Raw genomic sequence first — 12,523 nt, 5'->3', positions numbered from 1 at the left:
ACTATTCTAAGGAGTCTATAAATTTAATCAGAATAACAAAGGGGTCTGTGAAACAATAAAGATTAAGACTTTCTGATTTAGGTATTTCCTTAAAAATTTGTATTTGTCAATGATGCATTTCAAATTGTTTGCTATAACTAGTTTCCCCATATTTAAGTTATTTTCAGATCAACTCAGCAACAGAACCCTTTCCATTTTTAAAGTACCTGAACATAAATCCTCACAACAACCCTGAGATAGGTAAATACAGCTATTAACATTTTACAAAGACACTGAACCTCAGAGAAGTTAAAGTGATTTGCCTGTGGACAGTCTGCCTTAAAGAACACTGAAAAAACTAAGATTATAGATATAGACTTAGAAAGGTTCTTCTAAGGGCAGCTAGGTGGCACAGTGGATAAAGCACCAGCCCTGGAGTCAGGATGACCTGAGTTCAAATCCAGACTCAGACCAAACACTTGACACTAGCTGTGTGACCCTGGGCAAGTCACTTAACCCCAACTGCCTTTAAAAAAAAAAAAGAAAAAGAAAGGTCCTTCTAATACAAAGCCTTGTCTTAAGGTCTACGGAAAAATAAAGTTCCTCCATTTTTATGAAGACATCAAGTGCATAAGACAGGTGTTAACTCACATCAGTACTAACTGCCAACATTTGAGATTTTATTAAAGAAAGATCAGTGTCATCAGACTATGACATATTCTAAGATTATTCTGTGATGAATGAGCATATCAATACAACAGTTGTCTCCATCCCTTGAGATTTTTCACAAAATCAGAATCATAGATTTTAGAGCTAAAAGAAAAAATCTTAGAGTCCATCTAGTCTAATCCCCTCATTTTCACAGATGAGGAAATTAAGGCAGTGGGAGGTAAGTAACTTGCTCAACTTCACACAGCCAGACAGAATCTTGAGGCAGTATTTGAACTCGTCTTCCTGAGTCCAAGTCCAACATCATTTATACTACACTAGACTTCTGCTCATATTGATGTAACAAGACAAGAAGCAAGAACACACCTACCGCACTGCACTGGCTTAAACTTTCCGCCTATTATTAACTGTATTGATTTATTCTCTCTTCATAATGAAAAGTAAACTAGCTTAACTAATGTCCTAATGGAGAATAAACTCCAAGTTATTGGAGTCTGAATTAAGATTATATTGTATTTGTAACTTTAATTATCATGATTAGAGGAGGGTTCATCTCCTACCTTTTGGAAGTTTACCTCCAAGCACAGTAAACTTTTGTGGATTTTTCAAGAATTCAACAACTTCTTGCAATTCTTGTTTAGCTTCCTCCACCTATAACAAATTAAATATGTGTATGTTTATACACATATACACACATACACATGAGCAATGCAAAACTTATAGCATCCATCTTTTCCATTGGAAAAAATCATCTGGTGTTAGGGTTAACTTGGCTTCTTTCTGATTTCAATTAAAAAGGCTTACATACTATCATACCTCAAAATGTGCTCCCCACAATAATAATAATGTTACTAATCACATATATTTAGTACTTTTAGGTTTATACTTTCCTCACAACAATTATTAAGTGTCTAGTGCAAATATTATCATCTCCATTTTACACATGAAAAACCGAAATACAGAGGAAGCTAAAGGGCCTGCCAAAAGGTTACACAGGGTATAAATATCAGCCCCAAGACTTAAACATTCAAGTGAAACAGTTAAGTAACATACCAATCTCCTCTATTTGCACCCTCCCCACAAAAAAAAAAACCACTTTGTTTATGCTTTAAAGATTAAAAGGTCAAGCTAAATGCCTTTCTCTAGTCCAGGAAGTTTTTAACCTGGGAGTCATGGATTCCCAAGAGGACTCATAAATGTGTGTATGGGGCGGGAGGGAGGAATTACATCTTTGTTTTCATTAACATCTAACTGAAATTTAGCATTTCCTTTCATTATGAATTATTAAGCCATCAGTCTAAGGAGTCCCTATGTTTTACTCAACTTGCCAAAACGGTCTACAGCACAAAGGAAAGTTAAGAACTTATGCTCTTGTCTCTTCAAGCATGCCTAAACAACATGATTTTAAGTAGCTTCTCACCACTGTTTGATTTTCTTTAGACAAGCCTGTTGTAAATGTTCAGCTTAAGATATAGTACCCACAACTGAATAGAGACTAGGTGAATATGCACTGAGCAGCAAAGCACAGTAGGACTATTATCTCCCCCTTCTCCCAAAATCATTTATTCTGAAATTAAACAAGGAACACTTGAAGGCTTCCCTACACACACACACACACACACACACACACACACACACACACACACACACACGAGTGTGCACATGGCACTTACCAATTAAAAGGGTACAACCTTCCTACACACCTCTTAAGGATTTATACCTGATTTTGATTAGCTCAATGGCTAGTTGAAGACTATTAGAGATTCAGAATGATGTCAGGGAGGTGGGAGATAGAATAAAGGGAATAAGTGTCTGGAGTCAGAGTGGAGAGAAAGGTGCAAAAAGCAAAATGAGAGAGTGAAAAAGGCGTACTGACTTAACACAGAACTCTGTCTAAGGCCCTGGCAGCTACAGGTGTCTCTCTGAAGCTGCAAACCTGGCTTCACTATCTCAGCCCAATCTCTCTACTATAAACTAGTCCGTTCCAGACTTCTCTATTATCTCCCTATTTAATCCCCAGCTCAAACTATGCAGAAAAAGAAGCCAGCAGGACAAGGGAAAAAGAATGAAGCTATGCAAAAGCATCCACTAACTACAACTTCTTTCTTCTACTTTCGTATATTACAGTATTAGGTACATATTCACAGAATTCAGTGGAATAGCACAGTGACAAACGCTAGGCAAATACTGCATTATATCTTGCACTTTATCCAACAGTAGTGTAATCTGTAGATCTTTATACATTATCAACTACAGCTGAAGCACCAACTAGCAAAAAGTTTTACACAGATTAGGTACTTGATAAATGTTTGTTGAGTTAAAGTGAAGGAAAAAAGTAAAATATGTCTTTATAATACAATTAATCAACAAGCATTTATTATACGTCAGGTACTGTGCTAGACTCTGGCTGGGGATACAAAGTGAAAGTCCTTGCCCTTAAGTACTTTTTTTGCTAATGAGGGAGACAACCTGCACATAATACAGGTAAATACAAAATGCATAAAGTACAAAAATGCATTTAATCATTTAGAATTAAGAGCTGCAGGGACCAGGAAAGACCTCATAAAGAAAATGCCACTTGGGCTGAGTTTTTAAGTAAACCAGGGGTTTCAAAAGATAGAGTTAAGGACGGAGACCACTCTAGGCCTGGAGAAGAGCTTGTGCAAAGGCATATCAGGTACTATTTGAAGAAGCAAATAAAACTTCTGAACTTACGCCTTTAACATGTTCAAAGGTCACATTTTTCATCTGGACAGGGTCAACTGCAGAATCAAGTCCAGTTGTTGTTCGGAATCGGACTATAGGCAAGAAAAGAAGAAGAGTGTTATATTTCACAGAAATGTAAAATGTTAAAGCTAGAAAGAATCTTAAGGACATATACATATATTTTATATATGTATGTGTATATATACATATATATAAACAAACACACGTATTACGTAGGTAGCCCAACAACCTCACTGTACAAAAGGGAAAACTGAGACCCTAAGGGATTTAAGAGATTTGCCTATGGCCAAGGAAGTAATCAGTCCTGGAGCTGGAAATAAAAATGTGATCTCTTGAATCACAGTCTTAATTTCTGTCACCCTCTATATAAGAAGTAACTGATAACTTGTGACATTTTCTTCCTGGCCACTTAACTTCCCTTTAAAACATATTTTCTTATACTACTTCTCTTAACACACAACGGTACAAGCCTATAACCTAAAAATACGAGGGTTGGCCTGAAAGAAAGCAACCATTTTAACTTTGTATTTAAATTCTTATTTCATCCCAAACTCCAAATCACCGGTCAACTGCTGCCTGTGATTACTTAATAGCTGCAACTAGATACAAAAATGGTAATGAGATCGTCATGAGATAGATAGACAGATGAGGGAAAGCAAAAATATTCCTAGGTATCAATTTTAGGGAAACTTCTGATTAAAACTATTTTAAAACTTATAAATTCTCAGATACATTCAGCGATTTTCTAAAGTGATTTTTGTATTTATAAATGCAGAACTGGCTACGTTCTCAGGCTTTCTCATATTCTGACAGTGATCAACTTAGGATTTTTCCAGACCTAGTCAGGCATTACTGCCTAAAATAAAATATTATCCTGCTTACTTAAAACAGCCATTTAATAGCAAGGACTATCATTAACAATCTAATTGCATACAAATGAACAAGTCCATAAAGTTATCTATATCACATTTTTAATCTTCTCAGTAATAACCCCCTCCAAAAAAAAACCATTCCAAAATATCATAGTTTCTTCTTTGAAAATCTGACTACTCAGCACAATTAAAAGAGATGAATAAAATAAACAAGACAGAATAGAAAAAAAAAAAGAAATAGATTTAATTATCATACTGAATTATTGCTACTTCTCAAGAAAAATAACAACATTAAGCATATTACTTTCAGGGAAGAGTGTAGAGAAATTATATTTAAATATCATTACTTGTCCTTCCCTCGTGACTGAAATAAATTAAGAAAAGTACAAAGATAACGTTTTCTCAGATACTACCATTTTGTTTCTGGATCTTAAGGTGGGGTTGGGAAAACAAGAAAGGAGAATTTCGCCTAAGAATGGGATGTGTACATACAAAAGTGCCTCACCAGGACACTTGACAAATCATTCGAGGATAGTGTAATTTCACTAAGAAGGGTAAGGATGAGCTAGGGCCATTAAAAGTGCCAGAATGGCACCCTGATTCGTGCAACATTTCATTTCAAACATCTTTGGTGCACATAGCAGTTTTCCTTTCATATAGGAGCCCAAGTCGGGAAAGTAAAGCAATGAGTGTGAAAAACTAGAGGTGACAGAAAAAAATTACTACAATCACTATGTCACATTGTGTCTGCCCTTTTAGAAAAAATGAAAACACTGTTCGCTGGAATGATGTTGTTTTTAAACAATCTGCATTTCATTAGACAATTTGAAATTCATCTTTGCAATAAAAAACAGTGAATTACAAAAAATTCAGCCTTATCTATAAACTTATAAAAATAAGCACCGTGTGTGTGTGTGCGCGTGTGTGTGTGTGTGTGTGTGTGTGTGTGTGTGTATGTATATAATGAACTGTATTATGCATTTTGCATATGGTACTCTCAATAAATATCTTTCAAATGAAAGTTAATCAACTGCCTAAACTGGCAGATCTTTGACTAGCTTTAACATATAAATTTTTTATTAGATAATTGTCTATAACTTTCTTTTTAGATTTCTCACTTTTTTTACAATAAATGTAACTACATTATTACATATATTATCTAAAAGAAGCATTCACATAACTTACTTTGAGTATATAAACACAGAAACCCTCTGATGTGGCAAATGACCTGGAAATGGGCCATCACCCACAAATGTATCACTTTTCCATGTTTGTGAATTCAGAAATTCCCTTATCTAATAATAATCTATTATCATTTCACCTCTCCCTCTGCCTTGCACAACCCTTAACCCTATTCTTCATCCTCACTCCAATCCCTCAAGTCTTTAGTTCTTTCCCAGGTCATTAACTCTGCCCGGGCAACATTCTCCTTCCTTTCTCATCTTGACCTCTCAGTAAACTCTAAACTGTCTTCTCTGGAATGCCTTGCTGCCGCCTTTCTCTTATCACTGGTCTTGCCCTGCCAAGGCTCAGGCTGGGATTGCTTCCACCATCCACTGCCTTTGCTCCTTCTCAGGAGCTGCTGATTGTCAAATGGAACTGGAAAAATCATGAAACCTTAAAAATCTTTTTATCCCCCTCTCAAACTTCCCATGTTGCCCCTCTTCTGTCACTCTCTCAGAAAAAAAAAAAACTGAGGCCATTCTCTGAAAGCTCCCTATTCTCTACTCCTATCCTTCACAATCATTCAGATACTTTCTGTTACTATCTCTTCCTTTATCTCTTCTCTTCTACTATCCTATGTCTCTCCTTTATCCCTTCACTTCTTCACAAGGCAAATCACACTACCTGAATTATCCCATTCCAAGACATCTCCTTGAGAAAACTGTTCCTTCTATCATCCCACTCTCTCTTACCTTCAACCTCTGTCTCAACCTGCCCATGTCTCCAACCTCAAAAAGTCCTCACTTGATACATCCATCCCTGCTAGCTATTGTCCCATATATCTCTCCTCCTTTTGGGAGCTAATCTCCTTGAGAAGGCTGTCTACAATAAAATGTCTCCACTTCCCCTCCTCTTTCTCTCTTCTTAATTCACTACAGCCTAGCTTGATCATTCAAGTGAAACTGTTGTCCTGAGTTAACAACGATCTCTTCACTGGCTTTTTCTTGATGTCTCTGTTTGACACTACTGATTGCCTTCTTCCTCATGATACTCACATCTCTCTAGGTTTCTATAATATCACTCTATACTGGTTCTCCTCCTACCTGACTCCTATTTCTCAGTCTCCTTTGCTGGATCTTCATCCAGATCATGCTCACTAACTGTGGAGGTCCCCCAGGACTATATCCTGGGCCTTCTTTTCTTCTTCCTCTACACTATTTCCCTTGGTGAACTCATCATTTCTCATAGAATTAATTACCATCTCTATACCCTAAACTCTCTCCTGACCTTCAGTCTTGCATCTCCAACTGATTATTAGACATCCCTGTCCCACAAACATCTTAAACTCAACATGGCTGAAAATGAACTTTGAACTTATTCTCTATCCCCTCAAAAAACTGTCCCTCTTCTAAGCTATTAGGGCACCACTATCCTCACAGTTACACAGGGATCACCCTTAATGCCTCAATCTCTTACCTTCCTCCCTGACATACAATCTGTTGCCAAGTCTTATCCATATTACTTTCATAAAATCTCTTGTACACGCTCCCTTCTCTCCTCTTGACACTGCCACTACCCACATGTAGGCCTTCACACCTGGTCATTAACAACAGCATTTTAGTTGGGTCTCCCTATCTCAAGTCTCTCCCTAGTCCAGTCTATTCTCTATTCAGTTTTCAAACTGACCTTGCTAAAGTGAACATCTGACCACGTCATCTCTCTATCAAATAAACTCTAGTGGTTCCCTATTGTCCCCATGTAAACTCCATTATGTGGCTTCTAAAGCTCTACATAACCTGTCTCCCTCCCATCTCTACAGTCTTCTTGTACCTTACTTACCTCCATATACTCTGCAATCCAATAAGAGTGGCTTCCATGCTGTTCCTCACATAAGATACTCCATCCCCTGACTACAAGTATTTTCACTGATCTTCCTCAGGCCTGTAATTTTTTCCTCCTCTTCTCTACCTCCTGGCTTCCCTGGCCTCCTTCAAGTCCTGGCTAAAATCTCAGCTTCTATAGTAGGAAGCTTTTTCCAAACCTGCTCAATGCTAATGCTTTCCTTCTAATGGTTACCTCCAATTTATCCAGTTCTTACAGGATCTTGTTTGTACAGTTATTTGCATGCTGTCTTCCTAATTAGACTGTGAGCTCCCTGAGAGCAGGGGCTGTTTTTTGCCCTTCTTTATATTGACAGTGTTTATAGCAGAGTACCTTGCACACAACAGGCATTTAATAAAAACTAACTACTGAATACATATCCCTATTCTAATTCTACCAGAAGCATTTTCAGATAATTCCAAAATAAGAAAATCTAATGGATATAGTTTAGAGTATCTGAAGGATTGATGTTTTCTTAGCTTTAGATCGGCTGATAAGATTGTACTTCCTAGACGATGTAATATTTCTATGAAAATAGAAAGCAAGGAAGTACAAATTTAATGGAACGAAGAGCTAACAAACCAGTATTAGAAAAAGAGCCTTTACCAGATAAAAATGGGTTTTTTAATAGTCCATAAATACCAAGCAGCAGGAGAACTAGGAGGAACAAACGTGTTCTTCTTAAGGAATCTGAAAAAACAAAGTAAAAAAACAAAAGGCAGCCTTAAAACAAGGTATGTCAACGGCAGGACTGCCCTCAAATATATAATATAAGCAATCTCTGGCACTCAAAAAATGCAATTAAGATCATGGATGTAAACCTGTAAAGGAGATTAAGAATTCATCTAATCCGAATATTTCATTTTGCAGATGAGGAAACTGAGGCCAAGGGAAGTTTAGTGCCTCGCTCAAGATTACAAAAGTAAGAGCCATCAGAGGGAGGACTTGAACCAAAGTCTTCTGAGCCAGACTTGGTGCTCTTTCCACTATACCATATTGGAATACTGTGGCTGAATACATCATTTTGTGGAACTCTGAAATTCCTTTGCTCTTCAGCCCAGATCCTTAAATAGCATAGCTAAAAGCTATCTCACAAGACTATTAGTACCAAAGCTCACTAATGCTTTTCCTTCCTCTTGCCTCTAATTAGCCCAAATAAAGTTTAAAAGAAACCAACAAATGGGGGGAGGGGGAGTCCACTGTTCTCCCAAAGCTGGGAAAAGAAGCAAGAGAAAATAGGATGGAAGGATAAAAGATCAGCAGTCGATTATTGCCACTGGATTTAGAAGTGGATTTACAGGCACTAAAAACCAATGAAATCAACTTACCATTTGTTTTTTGAGTTAGTGCTTGCGCTTTCAGAAAGCCCTCTGCAAAGCCAGTTTTAAATGCGTCCTGATGTGCTTCAGGTATGTTTTTGGTTTTCATGAGTTTGTCTAAACTTTCAACATCTGATCCTCGGTCCCGCAAAAGAAACCCCTAAAGACACAAATTTATTGGCATTTGTCAAGCGTACAGACGACAATATTTACAAACTAAATACAGGGCTACAGAACTAATTCAATGGGATTTTTCAGATCTACTCACTCCATCTTTAGTTCTATTTCCCATCATTTCAAATTGGCATGATGGCCCGGTGGATAGAGAACTGGTCTCAAAACCAGAGAGAAGTACCACTTCTTACATATATTACTGTGTGACCCTGAACAAATCACATGACTCCTCAGTGCTCTTGGTATTTCTCTAAGACTTGAGATTGAAGAGAAGGTGCTAACCTACATTGGTAAGAATTTCCTCACCAGGGAATTCTCTATACCAATGAAATCAAAGGTCCAATCCTTTTCCAAAGGATAAATAACAGAACGCTGATTCAGGAATTCAGAATGTTGATTCTGAATTTTACCATAAGTTTACTATATCAACTCAGACAAACCAATTAACTGATCTATGCTCCAGACTGATTATGGGAATATTAAGCAATTAACACTGGAAGGCAGCGGAATCACTATTTCTAAGATTCCTACCCTGGAAAGAATTACCTAGATACCTGGCACTTACTTGAAGTATGGTATATCTGCTTCTCCTACTACTGGTGACAATATTCGCAACACATACTCCTATCACTGCAACTGATCTCCAATATTACCATTATAGCTTTCATCTAAATTACCATAAGTCTAAGATCTAAAAAAAATCATGTTATAAGCAGAGAAGAATTTATTTAAAATTTTAGCGTGCTTTATTACTGGTTATTTTGGCACAAAAACAAGCTAAAAAACATTTCTGAACAAAAGATAAATTTAAAATTCAGCTACAAACATTGATTAGCTAAAAAAAATGTAACAAACCACAATTATCCTACTAAATCTGTATACCGAAAAAAAGAAATACAAAATTAAAGGCCAATCAACAAATAAAAGATACTAAATCTGCTTGTTTTCGTAAAAAAACACTGCTTTCTACATTCTTATATTAAGACAAATTAAGTACCTTTACAAATGATGGGGCCACATGTTGTGTTTCTGTAAATCGTTCAGAGGTGGACTGCAAACGCCGTGTCCTTGATTTCAAAGTCTTAAAACCCCGAGACTGTACAAAAACTGAACAAAGAATATTTATTACATCTCTTCCCATTTTACCAAAATAGAATGCACAGAAAAAAATAAAAATAAGGAAAATCCACAAGTACAGTGTTGATCCTCTATCTTTTTTAAGCATTTTACTACTACCCAATACCATACACTTTGTATTTCCTTATTGCCTTTATCTCCTCAAAAAAGTAAAAGAACTTTGACATTTAATTCACTCTCCAACATGTATTTCTAGTAATTAATTTAATTCCTATTGTAAAGATGATTTATTTGCCAGCCTGCCTCATGGCAATATCATTATGAAAATTAATTTGGCAACTATGAAAAAAGTTCATAAATTATGCAGCACAGCACATAAACAGCAAAACAATAAAATAAAAATATGACACTATTATTTGAGTATTTCTATATAAAACAAAAAGGACAGGTAAGTTGCCATTTGAAGGCTGGGAGAAATAATCTTCTAAATGTTAACCAAATACTAAGAAGTAGTATATGATTTTCCCCACAAGTATCTAGATCTTGAACCTAACTACCCCTTTATACTATCTCATTTGGTGATCTCATCAGTTCTTATGGGTTTAATGATCATTTCTAGGTAGATGATTCTCAGCTATACAAGATAAGCCAAAAGTCTTAATGCAATTTTAAGCCTTAACAGCTTAAAATTGCACTAAGACTTTTGAAACACACTGTATAACTGTATAACTAGCCTTGTTGTTCGGTCGTTCAATTGTGTCTGACTCTTTATGATCCTGTGGATGCCACACTAATACTGTCTATGGAGTTTCCTTGGCAAAGATACTACAGTGGTTTGCCATTTCCTTCTCCAGTAGATTAAGGTTAACAGTGGTTAAGTGATTGCCCAAGTTCACATAGCTAATAAGTTCTTGTCTGAGGCTGGATTTGAACTCAGGGCTTCCTGATTCCAGGCCCAACATTCTATCCACTGAACAACCACAACTAGCTCTAGTCTATACCATATAGTAGAATATACAATATATTCTCTCCAAAGCTCTAAACCTGCATCATCAACCGCCTTTTGGACATTTCCAACTGGATGTCCCACAGGCATCCCAAACTACTCCACATGTCTTAAAAAAAAGAAATTATTTTCTGTCTCCCCATCTCTCTCCCCTTTGAACTATAAGCTCAAGGGCACTTCTATTTTTGAAGTTAACCTAGCTGCCATACTCAACTCCTCTCTCATGCTCACCTCACATATCCAATCTGCTGCCATGCCTTGTTATTTATACCTTCACATATTTCATTTTTATCTTTCTCTCCAATCACACAGCTACTACACTAATTCAGACCCTCATCTCTTCTTGCCTGGAATAATGCAAAAGCTTTCTAACTGAGGTCCCTGCTTCTAGTTTCTCCCCACTCTCTCTCCAGAGGACCTGTGCTGGAGCATGTTACCAACCTCATGAGAGGCTGACATTACATTGCAGAGATTTAAGGTGCAAAAAGAAACATAAATTTTGGTACATGGCAAATAGGCATATTTTGTTTGCTTATTTATTACAAGGGATCTTCTTCAATTTTTAATGGAGGGGATAACAATGACACAAAAAAAGAGGGCCACTGAAACATTTTTTAAAGTACACAGAAAACAACAAAAAGAAGCCTAGACTAGCAGGACAGTTTTGAAAGTAACACAGCAAATTGATTATATAGTTTTTAAAAGAAGGCAGTAGGAAATACAGAGGGAAAGACGCAAAAAAAAAAACAAGAAGATTGCAATTGCCTAATCATTTTGGACTTTTTTGGTTAAAAATATAATTTAAAAAATGATTATTTTTGAAAGGAAAAATAAAATCAATGGTGAAGTTTGAGAAAATATTTTCAGTAGAAAAGTGGGGATGACAACCCAATTGCAAGTGGCTCTCAGCTACTATTTTCTCAAAAGAGTGGTTATAGGGAAATAAAAGCAGCAGTTTAGATTTTTTTTTCCAAGAAGTTAGGCTGTAAAGGGGAAGTGAAAAGATATGATAACTAGATAAACTAGAAAAATCAAGAAAAGGCTTTTTTTTTAAAGATTCAAGAGATTAAGCATGTTTGTCAAAAGGTGGGAAGGAACCAGTTAAGAAGGTAAGAATAAAGATACATGAGACAGGAAGAGTGCCAGAGCAAAAGCCTAAAGAAAGTGACAAAGAAAAGGATCAAAGGCCAAGGTAGAAAGATAAGTCTTAGTTGCAGGGATCTCTTTTTTCTATCATTAGAGGGATGAAGATAAGATCATGCTGAGAAAGTTTAAGAAATGGAGGAGGGTCAAAAAGACAACATACACAATGAAAACATTGTAAAAGGAAAAAACAACAATGGTAAAACAACCAAAAGTGAGTATTGTAACATTACAAAAAGATTGCCCCAAAGTTAGAAGACATCCCTATCCCAACTCCTTTGAATAAGTAAGAGTTCTACAGGCATGGTCCAAAGCAACATTTTAAAATTTAAATATACTGATTGCTTTTACTAGGTTTTTTTCCTCTTTGTCATTTCTTTTTTGTTCCTTATTTTAAAAATATTGTTGGTCACATGAGATGACTCCCAAAGGAAAGGGGAGGAAGAGATACCAAGAAAAATTGGATTATGTAAAAAACAAAATATATCAATACCAAAAAAATATTTTTTAAT

At 36.3% G+C, this 12,523-nt stretch overlaps 1 protein-coding gene across 2 annotated transcripts in view; it reads right to left on the bottom strand.

Annotated features, from left to right (window-relative positions):
* The window catches only part of YME1L1 (YME1 like 1 ATPase), a 40,074-nt gene that overhangs the window by 16,920 nt on the left and 10,631 nt on the right, over nt 1–12,523 (bottom strand). The window contains exons 5-9 of one of the 2 annotated variants that reach the window (XM_020990318.2): nt 9,783–9,892; nt 8,621–8,771; nt 7,899–7,982; nt 3,364–3,446; nt 1,209–1,299 (exon numbers count right to left, since the gene is read on the bottom strand). In XM_020990318.2, the coding sequence (XP_020845977.1) occupies nt 1,209–1,299; nt 3,364–3,446; nt 7,899–7,982; nt 8,621–8,771; nt 9,783–9,892 (519 nt within the window). The remainder of the gene's footprint in view (nt 1–1,208; nt 1,300–3,363; nt 3,447–7,898; nt 7,983–8,620; nt 8,772–9,782; nt 9,893–12,523) is intronic. The other variant, XM_020990319.2, reaches the window with a different exon arrangement.

The sequence above is a fragment of the Phascolarctos cinereus genome, unplaced genomic scaffold, assembly GCF_003287225.1.
Source record: "Phascolarctos cinereus isolate Bilbo 61053 unplaced genomic scaffold, phaCin_HiC Scaffold_1;HRSCAF=81, whole genome shotgun sequence".
Classification (NCBI taxonomy): domain Eukaryota; kingdom Metazoa; phylum Chordata; class Mammalia; order Diprotodontia; family Phascolarctidae; genus Phascolarctos; species Phascolarctos cinereus.
Note: the sequence above shows the minus strand (reverse complement) of the source record. Positions and strands in the feature narration are given on the sequence as shown.